The 24,805-nt window shown below is 37.6% G+C and overlaps 2 protein-coding genes across 2 annotated transcripts; both read left to right on the top strand.

The window, feature by feature from the left end:
* The first annotated feature begins 5,149 nt into the window (after positions 1-5,149).
* On the top strand, positions 5,150-11,174 carry LOC107799331 (glutamyl-tRNA(Gln) amidotransferase subunit A, chloroplastic/mitochondrial). The gene is made up of 10 exons (XM_075227112.1): positions 5,150-5,755; positions 7,119-7,430; positions 7,783-7,962; positions 8,061-8,155; positions 8,664-8,739; positions 8,878-8,955; positions 9,372-9,465; positions 9,618-9,667; positions 9,801-9,914; positions 10,631-11,174. The coding sequence occupies exons 1-10, from the start codon at positions 5,222-5,224 to the stop codon at positions 10,721-10,723; spliced, it is 1,626 nt and encodes a 541-aa protein (XP_075083213.1). The 5' UTR covers positions 5,150-5,221; the 3' UTR covers positions 10,724-11,174.
* Positions 11,175-19,855: 8,681 nt separating this feature from the next.
* Positions 19,856-22,814, top strand: LOC142167390 (uncharacterized). The gene is made up of 4 exons (XM_075227556.1): positions 19,856-20,235; positions 20,347-20,488; positions 21,014-21,085; positions 22,704-22,814. Exons 1-4 carry the CDS (start codon positions 19,856-19,858, stop codon positions 22,812-22,814), a joined length of 705 nt encoding a protein of 234 aa, XP_075083657.1.
* The last annotated feature ends 1,991 nt before the right edge of the window (positions 22,815-24,805 follow it).

The raw sequence follows: 24,805 nt of genomic DNA, 5'->3' as shown, positions 1-24,805 counted from the left end.
ACACTCAAACGAATTCAGAAAGTATGAGAAAATGCTTAGAAATTTTTTGAGATCAAAGGATGTAAAAGTGATTAATGGTAGAAAAAAGGAATATTTATAGGCTAAGCGGTGGTAGTTCAATATCGGTAATGGCCGACCATCGTCTGATACACATTAAATACCTCGGTAAATGGAACTGACGGGACAACTGTCACGTACGTCACAATCGAACTCGATGCAAACATTAGTGTATATCTAATTGTACCGTTCGAAAATCATATCGTTTCCCGTTACATCCTTCCCGAGAAACGAGGGGACTATCTGTATACGGTCAAAACTGATTAGCCCGTCATACAGACTGGTCGAGATGATAATACTTCGATCGAAGGTATCTGCGTAATGTCAGGTCGACGTCCGAAGTAAGGACGTCAAGCTTCGAGCTCTAAGATCGATCAATGACAAGTTCGGTATCATTATCGAGCTCATATCCAAATCGAACTACGAGGCGAAGCGAAATTGTCGAAGATGCATAGACTGACCAACACCAACCCGAATATCCAAACTCCGAGTCAGAATCGAGCTCGAGTCAAGGCCGATGGCTCGAGTCAATACCGAGCTCGAGTAAGTATCGACCTCACAGACAAGAGCCGTTGCAACCGCACTAGGGGAGAGAATCCTGGCGGGAATTAGGGAAAAGCTAATTCATCATGGGTTCCCCACTATGTATTTTTTATTATATCCAAAGTAGGATTCCTTTACTATAAAGAGGATGATTGTTGTAAGCATGAGGATGGACACATTGTAACAAAAAGACTAGTTCTCATATTGAAAGATCAACTCCTTGAGCTCATTTTACTTTATCTTATTTAGTTCTTTCATTTTCCTCCTTTCAACCGTTTTTATCTTTCATTCATATAGTTAAAATTGTATATTTCTATTTATTTTTACGATCTGTATCAAGTAATACCATATATCCTTAGAACTACTTACAAATTCAACTCTATCCGATTTTCCGGGTAAACAACTTAGTTTCTTTTTCCTCGTAGTTAACTAGTTATATAGAGTTTTTCAATGGATATTTTTTTAGTTTTTCATTTGGCGTCCAGCATCAACTTTGAAGTCTGACTAATTATCATTTAAAAGCCTCATTTTTCAAAATTTATTTAGTTTTCCATTTAGGGTCCAATAACAGCTTTTCGGTCAGACTAGACATTCGCGTCGAGAAGTCTCATTATTGAAAAAAATATATTTTCTCATTCGCTCTAGTATTTAGCTTTAGGGTCCAACTAATCATTCTTGTCGAGAAGTCTCATTTTGGGAAACTCTTTCTAGTTTCCTATTCAATGTTTGGTTTGGATCCGACTCATCATTCCCGTCGAAAAGTCTCATTTTGGAGAACTTTTTCTTTTAGTTTACCACTTTATTTCTTACTAAATGTGATTTATTATAAATAGAATTCTATTTAAGGTGAATGTATATATTTTAGAGAGATTTTAGGATTTGTTACTCTGTGGCTAAGTCACTTTTTCAGTTTTTCTCTATAAATAGAGGGATTTTATTCTATTGTAATTCATCTCAAATCAATAAAATTTTCTTTCTACTTTTCTCTGTAACTCTTCTTCTTCTTTTATTATTTTATAACACGTTATCAGCACGAAACTCTAACTAATTGAGTAGAAGCATCTACTTTGGTCACCAAGCTTCGGGATACATGCGTTGTGCTCAACTTATACATAATATTGAGCATAGTGATTGTCAATTGTTGCATGAACTTCCTTTAGGAATAAATTCTGAATTTAAGGTAAGTATTTTTCCTTATTTTTCTCTTTTAAATTCTTGAAATTCTATAATTTGATTTTAAATACAAGAAAAGAACATAAATTTGATTATAACTCTAATAGAGTTTGTGAGAAATTCTAACCACCCGAAGTGGTAAAATTTCTATGTCTTGTCGTGATCAAATTCATGTATGATTATGAGCAGAAGAAGTGAAAACTCGTGACATTGAATTTGCTTCATTCTCGTTCCTTTAAGAGAATGTGGTAGCAATATGTAATAAGTCTGAAAGAAGACAAGATTGTTACTGTGAAGGTAACAATGGATGCGGACGTGACAATATACGAAATTATAATCGTTATCATTGTGGTAATGAGAATAATAAGGATTCATAAAATAATCCTTCACTTTGTGAAAGTAATGTTTGTCATCGATTTGACATGTGATTTTGTAAAACACTTATAGATGATTATGGTCTATTCATGATGTGAATGTGACAATAAGTGATTTATGAATACATGTTTATTCTTGGAAGAATATGAGCGTGCTAGTGGTAGTGAATATATCATACTCACCTCCAGAATGGGGTTTGAGATGAAATAAGAAAATAATATCATTATTACGGCATGAATGGTCATTGGTCACGTACCTATTGTACACCAAAATATTTTGTCTATTAAAGGACAATAGTAATGTAACAAACTGATCTTACATATAATATTGACCATGATCATAATGGTATAATATTTTCTTTAAAAGAGATATTTACCATATAGATGTTGATAAATATATGGTAGTACACAATTAATTGAGAGCTCTGGAAGAGCCAATTATTACTATTTTTGAAGAATAAAATTGATTATCAATAAGACATTGTGTTGTAGTAAGTCTTAAAGAAACTTATTAAGTTTCTAAAGTATTCGCGAAAGCGGCTGGTTATATTGAGGCTATAAATAATGAGAATATTTAATATCTTTATATTACTACACTGTGGCAAGATAATATGCATATAAAAAAACTACCTGCTTTATTGCCTGATTTGTACTACATAACTAAAAAAATATGGTAAAATTATATGACACGGTCAAATGGATGTTTATTGATATAAAAACCTATGTCATAGTAAACTGGGAGTTTAATTAATAATTGCACATGTCATGAAGTAATCGTGGAGTTTACTAATACATATAGCTTTATCAGGCATGACTTGTTGAACAATCTTGATTTAAGTATGATGTGCAAAATAAATGAGAATTCACATGGGTAAGTGTTGAAGAAGATTCTTTATGAATTCTCTAGTGTTGCTTGTTCTCGCGATTATTATACCAACTAAAATTGGGTTTAAATTTCTTGAGTTCTGAAATTTATCAAATATGAATATTAGCTCATTCACCTGCCATGTAAACCTTTTAAAGATGCATCTATGAGATAGTTACATGTGAATTTATTATTAACTCGCAACCTAGAGTGTGTGAAGTAACTTGCTCAATAATTTAATTTGGATCATAATTTTCAGATTTTTTATTCTAGACAATTCATCTTGGTAAATTAGTTTACATCACAGTTGGTTTAGCAAAATAATTTATTGAGTGCCTCCACTTAATAGCTAAACTATTATTTATGAAAACAAAGTTATCTATATTAGCTTGATATTCGTTATATACGAAAGTATATTACATTCTCCCCTCATAAGTGGTTCAATGTTATGAACCAAATAATTCCATCTTATTATTATTGATACGCGGTATATATTTTGATTAACACCATAATGCACAAATGCGGGTTTCCAAAAATTGATGAAGCAAGTTAGTTTTCCTAACATGAGGGGGAGACATGATAAACAGAGAAAAAGTTACGTGGAATGAATTATCATTTGTACATCTAGATCCTCAAATAAGATAATATGAACTTGAAGTTCATAGAAAGATAATTCATCTGCATTATAATGCAAAGCATGCCAGACACATTTACTGACCCAAAGAAAGTAATTATATTCTTGCTTCAAATGCACTTATTAGAATAAGTCCTAGAAGGACAAAGTCTATGGTACGCGTAAAGCGTATAGACAAATCAGTTTCAAATAAAATTCTTGATAAAGAAGATGAGCAAATGTTCAAAATGATCATAATAAGGAGGCAAGTGATCTAGAAGATCATATGAAATAACACTTCATAAAATCTAAGGAGAGGTTCGGGTATATGAAAATATGAATGAAGAGATTTTTATGTTATGTATTTATGAAATAAATATTGAAACCAATATAAAACGTTCGTCGTCAATATCTATGATAGCACTAAGTATAGATGAGGATCTTAAGTCTGTCGACACAAAAATATTGACAAAATGGAAGAGACAAAATTCGAATATTATTGGTTTCATATGAAAGATATGTAGTTTTGGACATGTAGTTCGAACATTCGAAAGTATAAAGTCAATGGTGTGTGCAGTCATCTTCATATATCTTATATGCCTGGCATGACATGAAAATGTAAACCTAAAGTCCATGTATATGGTTTATATGACTTAACTTATGACAATCCCTGAAGAATTTAAATCGCTTAAAGCATATACAATTCTTGATCCTGAAGTACCACATCCTAAGTGCAATTTGTGCACATACGTATTTTGCTATAACTATAAGCATGATAATGTGATAGCGAGAATACCTCCATGGAGATATTGAAAAGGCTATTCCACGACACTATATGAAGACATTACATATATACAAGAATGATTATTTCAAGGCACAACATATTCACTCAAGTGACAATATGACTGATTTGTTCACCAAATCTCTACTGACGTCAACCTTCAAGAAGTTGGTATACAAGATTGGGATGCAGTAGCTCAAGAATTTGAATTGATGCTCTCATTAGGGGGAGTTAATACGCGTTGTACTCTTTTTCACTTACAAGGTTTAGTCCCACTGAGTTTTTCTTGCAAGGTTTTTAACGAGGCAACCAAAAAGCATATTTCTAAACACGTGTACTCTTTTTTCTTCTCTAATTTTTTTCCAACTGGGTTTTATTTTAGTTAAGGTTTTAACGAGGCACATTATCTGTTGAATAGACATTCAAAGGAGAGTGTTATAAATATAATTGTATTTAAGGTGAATGTCTATATTTTAGAGAGATTTTAGTGTTTGTTATTTTGTGGCTAAGTCACTTTTTTCTTATAAATAAAAAGATTTTATTCTATTATAATTCATCCCAAATTAATAAAAAAAAATCTATCTATATTTATGCAATACTTTTTCTTTTATTATTTTATAATATGAGTATATTTTTAAAGCTGGACTCAATACACAAGAATGGAGGGACCCACCACGACCTTTGGTGGTTTGGCGTGGACAAATACTCCTTTCCTTATAAAGCCAACCAAACGACCCCTTAAATGGATAAAACCTCTTAAAACCTTGGGCTTCGCCTTCTCACCATATCACACTGTAAACTTCAGCCAACTCCAAATGCTATCTTCAGTACAAACTCCTCGCCTTCTCCGTTTCCCTAATCTTCATTCCCTCTCTTTGAAATGCCTCCACACATCTCAATCCCAGCTCACCACCCCCCTAACTACCCCCACCACCCTACCCCCATCACCTTCCCAAATCCTCACAAACCGTAAATCCCTTTTATCCCGTGAAATCACAGCGGTTGATCTCGCCACTACTTTTCTCCAACGCTTACGCCACACTGAACCGCAGCTCAAGAGCTTTTTATATGTATCCGACGTTGTTTTGAAGGAGGCTGAAGAGATTGATAGGAAAATTGCTAACAATGAGGAGTTGGGCCCACTTGCTGGGGTTTTAGTTGGGGTTAAGGATAATATTTGTACGGCTGATATGCCTTCAACTGCAGGGTCCAAGATTTTGGAAAATTATAAACCCCCATTTGACGCTACTGCTGTTGGGAAAATGAAAAAGTGTGGTGCCATTGTTATTGGGAAAACTAATATGGATGAGTTTGGTATGGGGAGTACCACCGAAGGCTCCGCCTATCAGGTACTCAGGTCCGTTTTAAATTTACGTGAACCTATTTGCTTTGATTATGTATGGAGTTGTTTAAGAAAGAAATGATAGACTTTTGAAATTTTGTGGTCCTAAATATGTAATAATATTTGTATGGGAGTAAGACGTTTGAAACTTGTGAAAACATACCATAGTATTTATGTGGCTATAGATGCTTTTTATTAAGGTTAAAATGATTAGTTTAAGTAAAATTATTTTCAAATTTAGTAAAAGGTCATTCTTTTTTTTTTTTAACGGACTAAAAAGGAAATAGGGTCATTTAATCCTCATTTGGCTCAATAAGTTGCTCGAGTTTAGGAATTGTCATTCGCTGAAGAAATGGATATTCCCAAGATTTCTTTTTTTATGCAAAATAAATGGCATTAAATCATGAGTTTCACCCTTGCAACAAATTTAAGTGGAGAAGGGTAAAGGGGCAGGACCATTATTCACCGAGATTTCAACTGTTTACTACTGGCTCTTGGGATTTCTCGGTTATCAACAATAAAATATAAAACAAAATGACAAAATAACATTCCCAATTTTTTTTTTTTTTTTTGATAAGGTGAACATTTTAATAACAATTGGGGAGACCCCGTGTACAAGCCATATAACAAAAAAAGAGAACCTACACCAAAATATGGTTCTCAACAAAAGAGGCCCAATCCTCTTTTGCTAGTAGGTATATTTTTGTATCACATTCTATCCCACACAATAAAACATAGATCTCCATATAAGTTATGCCAGTATTAGTAACACAAAGTTTTATACGGGAAATCAAATTATATGTTAGTTATACGAATTTTGAGTTAGCAATGCAATGCCGAAAACTAAAGGTTGTATATAATAAGCAAAAGTTTACTGGAATTATTTTTTCCTATATAGAAAACCAATTGAGCCCTATGCTTTTCTAAGTGCCCATGAGTTAAACTTTGAAATTGGGCGAACATGCAATTTTCTGTCTGGACTGTATTACAGTTTGCAACAAGTTGAGTTGTACTTGGACGTTTTCTTGTCCAACTGCCTAAGGTTCACTTCTACAATTGAGGTTAGGCGAGTAACTTAATTTTCATTTGTCAACAAAAACAATTTCAAGTTCCCTTTTTACCCCCTTTGATCTAAATAAAGTTTCCATCTTTATCTCTCCAGCCTCATTTTGTTTTGGGGTTCTGAATCAAGGTGTATGCACTAGAAGGGATAGAGTGAATGCTCTACCATGTTAATTATACGAGTAGGTTCAATTTCTTATTCTCAGGTAGTAATGAGTGACATAAGTGTAGTTGGAAGAATTTGCTCTAACGAGTCCAATTTGTAACTTAACATGGTTCACTCAGGTGATGCATCTTGGTATTATCAGGTGACAGCAAATCCTTGGGATTTGTCCCGAGTACCAGGTGGTTCATCAGGGGGCTCAGCTGCAGCTGTTTCTGCTAGACAATGTATGGTATCATTGGGAAGTGATACTGGTGGAAGTGTTAGGCAACCAGCATCTTTCTGTGGTGTTGTTGGTCTGAAGCCAACGTATGGGCGTGTCTCAAGATATGGACTTGTGGCATATGCTTCATCTCTGGATGTTATCGGTTGTTTTGGCTCATCAGTTGCTGATGCAGGCCTTCTCCTTCATGCAATATCTGGTCATGACAAGTATGACGCAACAAGTAGCAAGCGAGTAAGCTTTCTGTACATGTTCTTTAGTTCATGACTCCTTGTATTTGCCTCAGGTGCTATGTTTTTCTATTTTAGAAAGGGGAAAAGAATCTCCTCTACTAAGTTTTATTCATTGAATACACTTGATCTTGTATGCTTGTTATGAATATGAGGAGTTTGGCATACAATGTCACAAAGAGTGAGTTCTATGTTATTAATGAGTGGTTGGGGCAAGGGAGTAATGTAATCTAATTCAAGTCTAATAAGAGCTTGTTGGTATTTCCTTCTGATATAAACAGCCACATGGCTATACGGTCTGCTAGCGGTATATGTTTAGAGGTTTGCTTTAACTATTTGGCAATATTACTCTTCAGGAAGTTCCCGACTTTGCTTCCCAATTTATTGCGAGAGATCATTTGGACTCCAAACCTCTGAAAGGATTGAGAGTTGGTCTGATCCGAGAAACCATTGAAGATGGAGTTGACCCGGAAGTAATTACTTCAATCCGTGGTGCTGCTAGTCATCTTGAAGAACTAGGATGCACTGTCACCGAGGTATTCTTCATTTTTCTGTAGTTATGAACCTCGTGCTGAGTTACCATATTCTGTGGCGTTCCTTATTTGAAATTAGTTGTTAATTTTTATTTTTGCAGGTCTCATTGCCATCCTTCTCTCTAGGATTGCCAGCTTACTATATCCTTGCTTCTTCTGAATCTTCTTCAAATTTGTCCCGTTACGATGGTATCAGGTGATGCATTAAAGAATTTTTTTTCCATCTGAACTTTCCTTTCCATTCCTCGGAGCAAATAGAAATACATAACGGCAGTACTATTTTCAATCCTCAATTTTTAGATATCTTTTAGGATTCCTCAGCTCTAATCTTCTGTTTTGGAAGCCAAATTGAAGGAGATTAACTAAGTATCTCGTTAGTCTTGCCAATTAAAAAGAGCAGAAAGTAGTGGGAGTGCCGAACGGATATATTCTTTTTAATTACTGCATACCAGTCGCAAGAACTAAGAATTTACTGCCATTTTGCTAAGAGAATAGGTGGATACCAACCATAATTTAGAAAGAAAAGTTGTAATTGCGGAGACTGCCTTACATTAGTAATGATAAGTTTTCAAAATGTTAAAACCCAAAAATTCATGGTGAAGACTCAAACATAAGCTTCGGAGAAATTCTGCAGAAAGTAGTTAACGTTCGATTAGAAGTATTGTGTCGGAGCTAGCGTAACTTCATTTGATGTCAAAATGCAGGTATGGCAAACAAGTTGTTGCCGATGAGTTAAACTCCCTTTATGGGGAATCCCGTGCTGGAGGCTTTGGTTCTGAGGTACCAAGGAACAGAAGTTTTCTTTGTAAAGTAGCTTTCTAATGGTTACATCACAAAGGGTCTCCTGCTTCCCCTTCTCCATGAATGAGGTGACTTTTGAAAACACTATTGGACTGAGTGTATTAAATGTCTTTACAGGTGAAAATGAGAATCCTAATGGGGACATATGCTCTATCTGCTGGTTATTATGATGCATACTACAAGCGAGCTCAGCAGGTTGTACATCTATGTACTTAGAATAGTCCAAGTCCTCATAGTTATATTAAAGTTAAAACTGCAAACACTTTCTTTATATTCTCATGCTGCTCAAGATAATTAACTAATATAAGCCAATTAGAGCTAAGTAAATATTTCAGCCTCTTAAATTACATTTTTTGAGTCTCTGGCTAAATGCTTATACAAGACAATCTACACGTCAGTCTCTGACTGTGAAGTTCTAACTCCAAATATTTATCAAGCTGAATTTGGATCGAGTGTGTACGTGGCATTTAGAACCAATTACGTTTGGTCGATGCATCTATTAGACTCGCTAATTCATATTTTAAAGAGTTATGTAACCCCAATTTACAAGTGCTTTGGTATTTTCTTGTTCATTTAATTCTTCGAAAAGTTAAAGAGTGATTCTATTCCAGGTAAGGACTTTGGTAAGGGAAAGCTTCAGGGCAGCATTAGAGGAGAATGATATTTTGATTTCACCTGCTGCACCATCAGCGGCATACAAAATTGGTATGCTTTTTTTAGCTTTTGCTTTTACTTCTACTGATGTATCTACTTTGCAGTTTTGCTTAAATATCTTTTTCTTTTCTTTCTTTTTATTCCGTAAGACCCTTCTATTGAAAGGCTACACTAACTCTGACTACGACACGTGACATTTACAGGTGAAAAGAAGAACGATCCATTGTCAATGTATGCTGGTGATATCATGACTGTAAGTAATTTTGTTGCTTCTTACATTTCTCTTGGTAATTTTCGAACTTTTTTCCCCTATAGTCGGTTGATGATGTAACTCGTTAGTTTATTCTCTATTCTCTTCAGTTGATGATTCTTTTTATCATCGGCAGGTCAATGTCAACTTGGCTGGTCTTCCAGCATTAGTTCTCCCGTGTGGATTTGTTGATAGCAGCTCTGCGGCCCTTCCTGTTGGTATTCAGATGATTGGTGCTGCATTTGAAGAGGTGGGTCTCAGTACTCCGATTTTTCCAGTTGGTATTCCAGTATTTAGGATAAAACAGGATATTTGAGCGTGGGGGTACTTTGACTTACTTAGACCTCTCTTTTGAGAAAAGTTAGAGAAAGGGGGAAAGAAGGATGGTACAGCTACTTAGCTTGAAATTGGAATCGAGTTAAACATGAGCATCTTAAAAAGTAGTGCTGAATACATTCAGTTCCTTACGGGACTATAGGAAAGAATAATTGGAAACCATGTAGCACAACAACAACAACAATCAACAACAAACTCATTGTAATTCCACAAGTGGGGTCTGGGGAGGGTAGTGTGTATGCGGACCTTACCCCTACCTTGAGAAGGCAGAGAGGCTGTTTCCGATAAACCCTCAGCTCAAGGAAAGATGAAATGGAAACTATGTAGCACAAATGTTCGAATTTAACACAAGCAAAACTGAATTAGTAGAAAATGATTAGAATTTAGAAATTAATGTGAACACCAAGTAGTTTTAGAGTTCAGTGAAGGATATCCTTGTCTATGTTCTGAAGAGATTTTCAAATCATTTGAACCTTGCCTCACATGGTTTCTAGTCTTATATGTCCTTTTCTTTTCCTTCTCTTCATGCTGTTCTTTGTTCATGCTCGCATGTGTGTGGGGGTGTGTGTGTTTGTTTCCCGCTTTTACATGCTAAAGTTCTTGATATTTTACTTACTAAAATGACTGCAGGAGAAATTGTTTAAAGTAGGCCATATCTTTGAGCAGACACTGCAAGGCTGCTCTTTTATTCCTCCTATAGTAGCCGATGAATTGGCATGCTAGTCGTGAATTCTTGCACAATTGTTGGGGATTGTTCTTCCTATCAACCTAATGATTTCATAGAGACTGGCGAAATAGCTATGGTGGAAAGCTCTGTGCTAATTGGAAGACAGATGCATCCATTCCATATCAAATGTTCAACCAAAGCTTTCTGGGCTCGTGCCACTGTTGACAAAAGAACTGATTCTTGTGCTGAATCTTTTTATGCGCCCATTACGAATTCATAAGAACTCTCAAAATTCTGGAGACTGTAACTTATTGAAAGCATTTTTCTTAGGTGTAAATTAGCTTGCATAAATTTAAAACACCTTCATGTACACATTTATTTCATATTTTTTATTTTCTGGAAAGTTGTATTACTCCAACATTTCTGACGGTGGATAAGTGTGTCTATATCAGATACATATATAACTTGTTCTTATGTGCAAGAGCTCTTTCAGAGTTGGCCTTTCAATGCCTTTAATTTTTATCTTTGTAAAGCTTCTTATAATCTTATCTTTATCATCTTCACTTCCATGAAATTCATATTCTTTTCATAAATCTTTGCATATATTGTGAATCAAGACTTTAGCAAGCAATTAAACTATAATGCAAATAAGGAAGCAACATATTAAGGATAGAAGGGGACTTCGGAGTCTGCGGACGCTGGCAGATATACCTCGAAGTTTCCGTACACAAGTAGTTCACTTATATCTGGGCTGGTTGGAAGTAATTGGATCTGCACAAAAAGATGTGCAGAAGCGTAGTATGAGTACACCACATCGGTACCCAGTAAGTGCCAAGTCTAATCTCAGTAAAGTAGTGACGAGGTCAGGTCAGGCCCTACTGAAAATAATAAAATACACGGTGAAATGTTTTACAATATAATAACAATAAAATGACAATGAAAATAAATCAAGTAAGTAGTATGTCACCTTTAATTACACAAACTAAGGGCAAATAATATCTCGCGAAAAGAAAACAGAAGTTTACAGTTTTAAGAAAATCACAACAATAATCAAAGACATTTGTAGCCATAAAGAAATATCCACAAGGGCACTACCGAGGTATCGTCTCGTAATCCCAAATCATAAATAAATTCACATTATCTCATTTCCTTATATCACCGCGGGAGCCTTCACATTTACTCCCTCCGGTCACTTTTACTTGACACATTTTGACTTTTCACGCCCCTTAAGAAATAATAAATGAAGTGCATAATTTACCATGTTACCCATATTAATTGATGCATATTTTATTGGATTTGAGAAAATGATTTGAAATGGTAATAAATACTGTGGGTAAAACAGAAAAAAATTTATTGTCTTCTCTTGATATGCGTAAAGTGCCAAGTAAAAGTGAACATCTATTTTTAGTATACATGCCAAGTAAAAGTGACCGGAGGGAGTAATTTTAAAGAAAATATTTTTTTCGAAATAGCATCACGCGTTTTAGCCACCCTTATCACACCGCATGACTTCTAGTAGTTCCCCTACTAGCCACGCGTATCAAGCCACTCTTATCTCACCGCATGCATTTCAACACCCAGACCTTATACCACCGCATGCGTATCAATATATCGCAATTTGTACCTCAAGTGCTCAAATATTTTAAATTGCCAAACTAAATCAACAACAATATTTTCCATAATAGGTAGCTCATGGCTCAATCACAATGAGTACAAAATCTCACAAAAATATTCGGGAATGAATAACTCAGCAAAAAAAATATTTCTTCATAATTTTTAACACGTTGCCTCAATACCAAATTTAAAAATGTCAAATACTTCATATAAATAATATTTAAATTAAAGAAATTCAACCTTCAAATAATGCACAGAATAAAAGAAACAAAGTTTCAACTAAACAAGTAAAATAATTAGCAGGAAAAATGTCAGGCAAATTTAAGAATATAAAATGGATCAATTTTGATGAATATAAGAGGATAAAATAATTTAATTAATATGCATCAGTAATCTACACAATATAAAGACATAATCTTCAACATTTAGCCCGTGTACACACTCGTCACCTTATGTACACGACTTTCAACACATTATAATTATCACATCAATACCAATCCTAGGGAAAATTTCCCCACACAAAGTTAGACAAGTCACTTACCTCAAACCATGCTCAATTAGTCAAGTAGTATGCCTTTTCCTCGATTTTCCGACTCTGATTGATTCGAATCTAGTCATAATTAATTCGATTCAATCAATACAAATTATAGGAATAAATTCTATATGAAAATATAAATTTTCTACAAAAATCCAAAATTTAACCCAAAAATTGCCCGCAGGGCCCACGCCTCGGAATCCGACAAAAATTATAAAATATGAACGCCCATTCAACCACGAGTTCAACCATACGAATTTTACCAAATTCCGACATCAACTCGACGTGCAAATCTCAAATTCTTATTTTGAAATCCCTAGGTCCAAATCCTCTAATTTCACCTCAAAAACATGTAATCTAGTCGAAATACTCAATGATAATCCAATATTATTGACTAACAATGATCACATGTGACTTACCTCAAGTTTTCCCGTGAATTCTCTCTGAAAAATCGCCCAAAATAGTGTTGCAAATGTCCAAAATGACAAAAATGTCGGAGCCCCTTTGTTTTGTAATCTGGTCAGTGCTTTCGCACCCGTGGCTCATTAAGTCGCTTCTGCGGTTCCCGCTTCTGCGGCCAAGCTGCCGTTTTTGCGGCTAATGCCGCTTCTGCGATCCTCCACGCGGAGGTGCGAGTCCGCACCAACGAAGTTTCTTCCGCTTCTGCACCCTCCGCTTCTGCGCATCCCAACTCGAACCTGCGAGCTCGCTTCTGCTCTCCTTCACCCGCAGGTGCGGTTATATCAGATGACAGAAACTTTCAGATTTTGTTCTAAGTCCGAATTCGAGCACAATTTCACAAACCTTGTAAATTTCCTCTTACAAGGTTAGACAAGAGACTTACCTCATCTCAAAGTTCACTTCCCGATCACAATTTCACGTTAAAGCCTTAATTTGATGCCGAAAAATCTGAAACTAGCCAAATGTTATATAATTTAATCAATAATTCGAAATTAGATTATTAGATTAATTACCTAACCCCAAATTGGTAAAATTCCTAAAATTCACCCCGGACCCACGTGCTCGGATTTAATAGTCCGAAATATTTTATACACTTATTAATTAGGAGATTGGAGAGCTAATTTAATTTGTAAATATTGGGATCAAATATTAAGTTGTGGAAGGAAAGTTTGTTACTATATGAGATATGGTACTATTAAGTGGCTAGTGGCTAACTTTTGAACCATGCTTATATAGTTAACTTTGGCTAATTATTAAATAAGGAGTAGTCCAAGCCCATTCTTTTGTTGCTACAATATTTTTGTAACCTAGGGATTAGAGAAAAAAAAGAAAGAAACATAAGGCGTAATAAATAAAAAAAAGAGAGAAGAAGAAACAGAGCAAAAGAGGAAGCGAAACATTCAGGACCATTAACGGCGGCGAGTAAAGCCATCACTGTGTGAGCTTTTCACAGATTGAGGCCATTGGAGGCCGTTTGGTTGGTGTTCTAGGCGTTGCAAGGTTGGAAAACTTCTCTGTTAGCGAGGTAAGTGAGACTTCAAGCTTTGATACTTGCTTTTCTAAAACCCGTTTTAAAAATGTATTTTCTCTGCCCGGTCCATGTGATGGGACAAACGTGCGCTTGGAAGAATCGGTGGTCTTAGACTAGCCGTAAATATATTATTTTATGGAAAATAATATTATTTTATAAGTTGTTTTATAGTTGATACGACTGTGCGCCATGAGGTTGAAATTGATAGTTTGATTCGGTTGTGCGCCATAGTGTTGAGTTTGATGCGGCTGTGCGCCATGATGTTGAGTTCGATACGGTTGTGCGCCATGATGTTGAGTTTGATACGGCTATGTTCCATGATGTGTTTGATACGGCAGTGCGCCATGATGTTGAGTTTGATACGGCTGTGCGCCATGATGTTGAGTTCGATACGGCTGTGCGCCATGATGTTGGGGCATTGTGTATGCCTTTGTACATCACCCGAGCATTGTGTATGCTTCTTGATATATTTGGGGCATTGTGTATGCTTCAGTGAGCATTGTGTATGCTCTGTTACATATTTGAGGCATTGTGGTGCCGTTGTGAACTCGTAGGTATGTTGGTAAATTTCTTTCACTGCAATTATGATAAGTCTTTAGTGAGTATCCTTGTTGGTTAATTCTTAATAACTCTGTTGATGCGCATATATTGAGTTATTGTATAATTATCATATTTACTATATCATTCGTGTTGTAGTGTGTTTGTATTTTCTAACACTTGTTCCAAAGGTATTTAAAGTGGCGGGTCGAGGATCTTACTGGGTTATATTTACGTATAACTCACTCCTTATATGCATCTCTATGCAGATATCGTTGCGAGAGATAGAGCTAGTGGCTGACGAGTTTGTTCGAGTGGATCCTATTGCTGAGGTGAGCCATCGCATTGTTCGTGGAGGCTTTCTTTTCAGACTTACTTAGTTCGTGTTAGTTATTTCCTTTTTCTTTGGGGTTTGCGTACCCGTCAATAAAACTCATGTTACTCTGTTAGATGCTTCATGGTCTTAGTGTGGGATTTGGGCTATAGTTTTATTATTTGAATGATTGTTGGTTTTTCTATCGATTAACTAAGGTATTGGGCGATAATCATTTCCTCCTAAATTATTAATAATGCAATTAGGCCTGTATTTGTTTCTCTCAGTGTTTGTGTAAATGGTTAAATGTTAGAGAAAGGGGTTCACCTGGCAGGTGGTGTTAGTTGGGTGCCAGTCACATCTAGGGTGTAGTTTGGGACGTGACAAAGTTGGTATCTAAGCCAAGTTTTAAGTCCCGAGTCATGGAGCAGTGTTTAGTAGAGTCTTGCTCATGGGTATGTAGGCGCCCATACTTATGATCTTGAGTCTACTAAGCATTTATGATGTTTTCCCTTCTTTCATTCCTTGATCGTGTGTTGAGATAACTTGAGTTTGACTTTGGATTGTTTCTTTCGCAGATGGCTAGGACACGCACACCCTCATCTGTTAGATGTTATGCTGGACGTGGTACTTCCCGAGGTGGTGGTCAAGTTGGAGCTCATCAGACTAGAGCTTAGACTAGTAGACAGGCCGCTCCTCAACCTGAAGTTGTGAACACGGGTCAATCTCAAGCTACTATGCCAGATCGAGTGCAAGAACAAGTGGTTCATGATGCTCCACCACCAGTCCCAGTTGATGTGCCTACTATTACCTTACATGCAGATGTAGTGGTGAGGTTGTTGAATGTGTTGGAGGCGTTAGTGCCTACTCAGGGTGAACTTCCAGCTCCCCAGACTACTTCGCAGGCGCAAACACAAGTTCACCTGAATGTTGCAGCTCCTCAGATGGCCCCTCATTAGGTCGTTCAGCCAGTTGCAAATACAGGGCAGTCTAAGGATCTTAAGAGTTTCATGGATCTTAAGCCACCATAGTTTGGTGCTACACATGCTTCTATTGAGCCCCAGAAGTTCATTCAACATTGTGAGAAGATACTATCTACTTTGGGGCTGAAAGAGATTCGAGGGGTGGAATTTTCCACTTTTCTATTTTCATGATCTGTAGAGTCATGGTGGAATTCAGTTCAGAGAGGTAGACGAGCTGGGTTGCCACCTATTACTTGGTCAGCGTTTTCAGCTATGTTTATGGATAGGTTCGTTCCACTGAGCAAGCGAGACGACATGAGACGTCAGTTCGAGCAACTGCGCCAGGGCAGTATGACGGTTACGGAGTATGAGGCTAAGTTCACTGACTTAGCTAGTTATGCACCTTTTCTAGTTGCAGATGAGAATGAGAAGGTGAGGAGGTTCGTGGATGGTCTTGAGCATCTTTATCGGGGTCCTGTGGTTAGGGATGTTCGAGGTAGTTTGTACAAAGAGGTAGTGGATACTGCTCTCCGTTATGAGTCTTATCAAGAGAGGGACATGACCGAGCGAGAAAGCAAAAGGGCTCGTAGCGCAGACAGGTTTAGTGGAGCTCCATCTGAGGGCAAGAGTAGTTTTAATCATGGGCAGTCCAGACCTGCTCCGTCAGAGTCAGTGGTGCAGTCTTCTAGGAGTGCTTATCCAGCTAAATAGGGGCAACAACATATATAGAGGAAGGATAATGGCTCATATCAGTCAAGTGAACATCCGAGGGGCTTGTTTTGCAACAGATGGTCGTTGTTTTGGAACAGATGTGGCTTGTTTTACTTGTGGTCAAAAAGTACATATTGCTAAGTATTGTCCTAGAGGATATTCTGCTACTAGCCATGCTAGTCCACATCCGCAGAGAATGTTTACAGGTACACAAACTCAGACTCAGCCAGCTAGAGCCGCTCCACAGGTTGCTCGTGGACAAGGTCGACAGGGTACACAGGCTGCTCAAGGAGCGGGTGGATCGCCGAGATTCTTTGATATGGCCAGATAGGATGCCGAGTCATCTAATGCAGTAGTCACAGGTATTATCACTATCGGTTCTTATGGGGCTTACACTCTTATTGATCCTGGTTCTACGTATTCATATGTATCTCCATATTTTTCCATATACTTAGAGCGAGGAGTTGAGTCTCTTAATGTGCCTTATATTGTGGTGACCCCAGTGGGGGAGACTATATCTGTGGATAGAGTCTATAGAGACTGTGTGATATTTATTCATGGGAGGGACACCATAGTTGATCTACTAATATTTCCTATGTCCGACTTTGATGTAATTATGGGTATGGATTGGTTAGCGTCATGTTATGCTTCAGTTGATTGTCATTCCAAGCTTATACGTTTTGATTTTCCTGGAGAACCATGTTTAGTGTGGAAAGGCATAACTCCTCTGACTCAGGGAAAGATAATATCCCATGTAAAAACACGTCGAATGATTAATAATGGGTGTTTGGGTTTTATTGCTACTGTTCATGATACACGCTTAAAGGATGTTACTATTGATAGTGTTCCAGTGGTTGGTTCGAGAATTTGCTGATGTATTTCCAGAAGATTTACCCAGGCTGCCTCCGACAAGAGAAATTGAGTTCAGTATTGATTTGGTGCCAGGAACTCAACCTATCTCTATTCCTCCATACCGTATGGCTCTAGCGGAGTTGAGAGAATTAAAGGTTCAACTTCAAGAGCTACTTGATAAGGGGTTGATCAGGCCCAGTGTGTCTCCTTGGGGTGCACCCGTGTTATTTGTTTAAAAGAAAGATGGCACGATGAGAATATGTATTGATTATATGCAGCTGAATAAGGTGACGATCAAGAATAAATATCCGTTGTCACGTATTGATGATCTATTTGACTAGCTACAGGGTGCAACTCATTTTTCAAAGATTGACTTGAGATCGGGTTACCATCAGCTGAGAATTAAGACCGAGGATATAGCCAAGACAATGTTTCGGACCAGGAACGGGCATTTTTGAATTTTTTATGATGTCCTTCGGGCTTACTAATACCCCCGCAACATTTATGGACCTCATAATAGGCCATTCTTAGATCATTTTGTGATTGTATTTATTGATGACATTTTGGTCTACTCTCGAAGTGAGGCGGAACATGAACAACACTTGAGAGTTGTGCTATAGACATTTAGGGAGCGAAAGCTTTATGCCAAGTTCTCAAAGTGTGAATTTTGGTTGGATACAGTTTCCTTTTTGGGACATGTGGTGTCACGAGATGGGATTCAAGTTGATCCAAAAAAGATAGAGGCAGTTCGATATTGGCCTCGACCCACTACTCCTACAGAGATACATAGCTTATTAGGCCTAGCCAGATATTATAGAAGGTTTGTTGAGGGTTTCTCAAAGATAGCCACTTCATTGACTCGATTGACTCAGAAAGGTGTAGCATTTCAGTGGTCAAATGAGTGTGAAGAAAGTTTTCAGAAATTGAAGACCGCGTTGACTACAACTCTGATTTTGACACTACCTACAAGTGTAAGGAGTTTTACTATTTATTGTGATGCGTCTCGAGTCGGTTTGGGTTGTGTGCTGATGCAGAATGGCAAGGTAGTAGCTTATGCTTCTCGGCAGCTAAAGAACCATGAAAAGAATTATCCAACTCATGACTTGGAATTAGTTGCGATCGTATTTGCACTTAAGATCTGGTGCCACTATCTTTATGGTGAGCCGTGTGAAATCTACACTGATCACAAGAGTCTGCAATACATACTCAAGCAAAGAGATCTGAATCTGAGGCAGAGACAGTGGTTAGAATTACTTAATGATTATGATCTTACTATTTTATATCATCCCGGGAAGGCGAATGTGGTGGCAGACGCCTTGAGTAGAAAGTCTATGGGTAGCTTGGCCCGATTTACTGCTGAAGAACGACTTATGGTTATAGATATTCAGGCGTTGGCAAATCGAGGAGTGCGTATTGATCATACATTGTCGGGTAGATTACTTGCGGGTTTGGTAGCACAATCATCCTTGGTTGGATAGGTCAAGGCTCGTCAATTTGAAGATTCCCATCTTGCTAAAATCCGAGATCGAGTGAAAAATGGCGGCGTTAATTCATTTGCTATTGAAAGTGAAGGTGTGTTACGTCGACATGGTAGATTGTGTATCCCCGTGGTAGGTGATGTGAAGCAGTTGATTCTCGAAGAGGCTCATAACTCCCGCTACTCTATCCATCCAGGTGCTACTAAAATGTATCAAGACTTGCGTGAATTGTACTGGTGGAAATGTATGAAGTATGATATTCTGAAACATGTGACTAGTTGCTTAAATTGTCATCAGGTGAAATATGAGCACCAAAAAATAGGTGATGATGCAGAATTTGATTATCCCAGAGTGGAAGTGGGAAAGGATTACTATGGATTTTGTAGTTGGGTTGCCACGTACTTTTAAGAAATATGATTCAGTATGGGTGATCGTGGACAGACTCACAAAGTTCGCACACTTCATACCAGTTCGAGTTACTCATACTGCAGAACAACTAGTAGAAATATACCTCCGTGATATAGTTCGGCTTCATGCTGTGCCTATTTCTATAATATCAGATCGGGGTGCACAGTTTACTACTGAGTTTTGGAATTATTTTTAGAAGTCATTGGGTTCTCAGGTTGAGTTGAGCACATCTTTCCATCCACAGATGGATGGACAGTCCGAGCGGGTTATTTAGATCTTGGAGGACATGCTTAGAGCTTGTGCAATTGATTTTGGTGGTCATTGGGACGATCAGTTGCCGTTAGCAGAGTTTGCTTATAATAACAGCTATCGGTCGAGTATACAAATGGCGCCGTTTGAAGCTCTATATGGTCGTAAATGTCGTTCACCAGTTGGATGGTTTGAACATGGTGAAGCCCAACTATTGGATCCGAATTTGGTTCAACAAGCTTTGGAGAAAGTTACATTGATACGAGAACGACTTCGGACCGCTCAAAGTAGACAAACAACCTATGCAGATAAGAGAGTTCGTGATTTGGAGTTCATGAAAGGAGAAAAAGTCTTTTTGAAGGTGTCTTCTATGAAAGGAGTCATGAGATTCGGGCGCAAAGGAAAGCTAAGTCCGAGGTATATTGGTATGTACGTGATTTTAGATCGAATCGGTTCGGTGGCGTATAAACTTGCCTTGCCTCTGAGGTTATCTGCGGTCCATCCCGTATTTAATGTGTCTATGCTTAGGCGATATGTTCGTGAAGATAGTCATAAGATTCAACCAGAGGATGTGGAGCTTGATGAGAACTTAACTTATGAAGAAGGTCCGATAGCTATTCTTGATCAGCAAGTGTGGCAATTGAGATCAAAAAAGGTTGATTCAGTGAAAGTATTATGGCGTAACCATCCAATAGAGGAAGTTATGTGGGAGTCCAAATCAGACATGCAAAGCAAGTACCCCCAGTTGTTTGAGACGTCAGGTACGCTTTCTAACTCGTTCGAGGACGAACGCTTGTTTAAATGGGGGAGAATGTAATAGTCCGAAATATTTTATACACTTATTAATTAGGAGATTGGAGAACTAATTTAATTTGTAAATATTGGGATCAAATATTAAGTTGTGGAAGGAAATTTTGTTACTATATGAGATATGGTACTATTAAATGGCTAGTGGCTAACTTTTGAACCATGCTTATATAGTTAACTTTGGCTAATTATTAAATAAGGAGTAGGCTAAGCCCATTCTTTTGTTGCTTCTATATTTTAGTAACATAGAGATTAGAGAAAAAAAAAAAGAAATATAAGGCGTAATAAAAAAAAAAGAAAAAAGAAGAAACAGAGCAAAAGAAGAAGCGAAACATTCAGGACCATTAACGGCGGCGAGTAAAGCCATCACTGTGTGAGCTTTTCACAGATTGAGGCCATTGGAGGCCATTTGGTTGGTGTTCTAGGCATTGCAAGGTTGGAGAACTTCCATGTTAGCGAGGTAAGTGAGACTTTAAGCTTTGATACTTCATTTTCTAAAACCCGTTTTAAATATGTATTTTCTCTACCCGGTCCATGTGTTGGGACAAGCGTGCACTTGGCATAATCGGTGGTCTTAGACTAGCCGCAAATATATAATTTTATGAAAAAAATATATTATTTTATAAGTTGTTTTATAGTTGATACAGCTGTGCGCCATGAGGTTGAGTTTGATAGTTTGATTCGGCTGTGAGCCATGCTGTTGAGTTTAATACGGCTGTGCGCCATGATGTTGAGTTTGATACGGTTGTGCGCCATGATGTGTTTGATACGAATGTGCGCCATGATGTTGAGTTTGATACGAATGTGCTCCATGATGTTGAGTTTGATACGGTTGTGCGCCATGATGTCGGGGCATTGTGTATGCCTTTGTATATCACCCGACCATTGTTTATGCTTCTTGATATATTTGGGGCATTGTGTATGCTTCAGTGAGCATTGTGTATGCTCTGTTGCATATTTGAGGCATTGTGGTGACGTTGTGAACTCGTAGGTGTGTTGGTAAGTTTATTTCACTGCAATTATGATAAGTCCTTAGTGGGTATCCTTGTTGGTTAATTCTTAACAACTCTGTTGATACGGGGCTGAGTGTTGGCCCGTTAAAAACTCACATAACCAGAAGATGAAAGTAGCAGAAATGAGGATGTTGCGGTGGATGTGCGGGCACACTATGATAGATAAGATTAGGAATGATGATATTCGGGAAAAGATGCACGTGGCTCCCATTGATGAAAAGATGCGGGAAGAGAGGCTTAGATGGTTCGGACATGTTCAAAGGAGAAGCCCAGATGCTCCGGTACGGAGGTGTGAGCGGCTGGTTATGGAGGGCACAAGAAGAGGTAGAGGGCGGCCTAAGAAGTATTGGGGAGAGGTGATCAGGCAGGATATGGCGAGGCTCCAGATTTCCGAGGACATGACACTTGATAGGAAGATGTGGAGGTCGAGTATTAAGGCTATAGGTTAGGAGATAGTTGAGTCGTGCCTTACTTCGTACTATTGTGGGACTAGCCATGTAGGGTTTTTATCTAAGATAGCTAGTGACAATGTTTTGCCTTACTATTTTGCTTTTCAGTGCATGTCCTATTTACTAGCTATCGCTTTTGCTTTGCATCTTTCTTTTAAATTTCATAGTGTTCTTATTTTTATTATGATTGTTGTGGTGATACTAATATTGTCTCCCTTTGCTTTGCATCTTTCTTCTGGATTTCATGGTGTTCCTATATTTCCTATGATTGTTGTTGTGATACTAATATGGTCTCCTTTTTGTCCTTTTGTCTTTTTGTTTTTTGAGACGAGGGTCTTTCGAAAACAACCTCTCTACTCCTTCGGGTTAGGGGTAAGGCCTGCGTACACACTACCCTCCCCAGACCCCATTAATAAGATTTTACTGGGTTGTTGTTGTTGTCTGTTGATACGCATATATTGAGTTATTGTATAATTATCATATTTACTATATCATTCGTGTTGTAGTATGATTGTATTTTCTAACACTTGTTCCATAGGTATTTAAAGTGGCGGGTCGAGGATCTTACCGGGTTATAATTACGTATAACTCACTCCTTACCTGTATCTCTATGCAGATACCATTGCGGGAGATAGAGCTAGTGGCTGATGAGTTTGTTCGAGTGGATCCTATTGCTGAGGTGAGCCATCGCATTGTTCGTGGAGGCTTTCTTTTCAGACTTACTTAGTTTGTGTTAGTTATTTCCTTTTTCTTTGGGGTTTGCGTACCCGTCAATAAAACTCATGTTACTCTGTTAGATGCTTCATGGTCTTAGTGTGGGATTTGTGGTAGAGTTTTATTATTTGAGTGATTGTTGATTTTTCTATTGATTAACTAAGGTATTGGGCGATAATCATTTCCTCCTAAATCATTAATAATGCTATTAGGCATGTATTTGTTTCTCTCAGTATTTGTGTAAATGGTTAAATGTTAGAGAAATGGGTTCGCTTGGCAGGTGGTGTTAGTTGGGTGCCAGTCACATCTAGGGGCTAGTTTGAGACGTGACACTGGATTCCGAAAATTTTCATAGGAAATCGTCACCCATAACCTTAAGAACTCAAACATACAATTTTCATCACATTCCATAACCATTTTCGTGGTTAAAATCTCATTTTTATCAAAATCTAAGTTTTTTATCTAAACCCTTGATTTACACAATTTACATGTTATAATCTACTCATAATCTATGTATTTAACTCACAATAGGTAGAATTAACTTACCTCTAAGTTGCTAGGTGAACACCCCTCTCAAGAAGCTCCAAAATAGCCCAAGAATGGAGAAAATTGGCACAAAAATGCTAAGCCCCGTGTTTAAGACATTCTGCCTAGCTTTGCTGACAACTTCTTCGCGAACGCGGTAAGTGCCTCGCGTTCGCGAAGGCAAAATTTTACCAGCCCTAAAATACTCTTTGCGAACGCGACAGAGGTCTCGCGAACGCAAAGGCTTGCCTGGCCTACCCTTCGCGAACATGTGGACTCCTTCGCGAACGCGAAGGGTGAAATACGCGTAGGCCTAGGATCCCAAGCTTCGCGAACGTGACGTCCTTCACGCGAACGCGAAGGGCAATTGCCCAGATCCCAAATTCCTTCATCCTGAATGCGAGAGTCCTTCCGCGTTCGCGAAGAAGGAAACCAGAACTGGAATTTCTGTTTTTTTCAACTTAGCTCCGGGTGTTTCAAAACTCACCCGAGCCACTTGCGACCCCGTCTAAATACACCAACAAGTTTATAAATATAATACAGACCTGCTCGAACTCTCGTAATGCGTAAATCAATAACGAAACCAAGAATCGCACCCCAAAATCGAATTGAATCAAAATATGAACTTCAAGTTTCCAAATTGCCCTGAACTCTCCGAATCATACTTAGACTACTCAGAATAACACCCAATTTTGCGTGCAAGTCTTAAATTACCATACGGAACTATTCCCAGGCTCGGAATTCCAAACGGACCTCGATTACTCCAAAACATACTCCAAACCAAATTTAAATAACCTTAAAACCTTTAAATAGTCAACTTTCACTGTTAAGCGCCGAAACATTCCCGGGTTGTCCAAAACCCGACTTGAATATACGCCCAAGTCCAAAATTATCATACGAACCTATTGGAACCGTCAAATCACAATTCCGAGGTCGTTTACTCAAAACGTTGACCGAAGTTAAACTTGGCCTTTTAAAGCCAAACTAAGGAACCAAATGTTCCGATTTCAACTCGAACCTTTCCAATTTCTGAACTAACCATCCCCGCAAGTCCTAAAACAGTAAAAGCACATTCGAGGAATCTTATTTAGGGGAATGATTCTAGAAGAAAAAATGACCGGTTAAGTCGTTACAGAAAGTTGTCTATTTTCTGTAATAAAGAAATAAACTTTATTTCTGTAATAAAGAAATAAAGTTGTCTATTTTCTGTAATAAAGAAATGATTCTTTTTGAACGGATTAATAAAGAAATATAAATAGCCACATAAAATAGAACAAAGAGAGTAAAAAGGAAACCAAACAGCCACTGATTGTAATCTCTAATTAATAAAAGACATGTTAGTCATTAGATAATATATGCATAACTAGTATACAATTTATATATATTAATTAACAAATATAAATATTTTTTGCCCACAACTAAATCTAAATGTGTAACTTTCCCATAAAAAACAGAGCAGGATGAAAGCCCACTAATTAA

This window comes from Nicotiana tabacum, chromosome 12 (genome assembly GCF_000715075.1).
Source record: "Nicotiana tabacum cultivar K326 chromosome 12, ASM71507v2, whole genome shotgun sequence".
In the NCBI taxonomy this organism is placed as follows: Eukaryota; Viridiplantae; Streptophyta; class Magnoliopsida; order Solanales; family Solanaceae; genus Nicotiana; species Nicotiana tabacum.
This window is presented reverse-complemented; position numbering and strand designations above follow the sequence as displayed.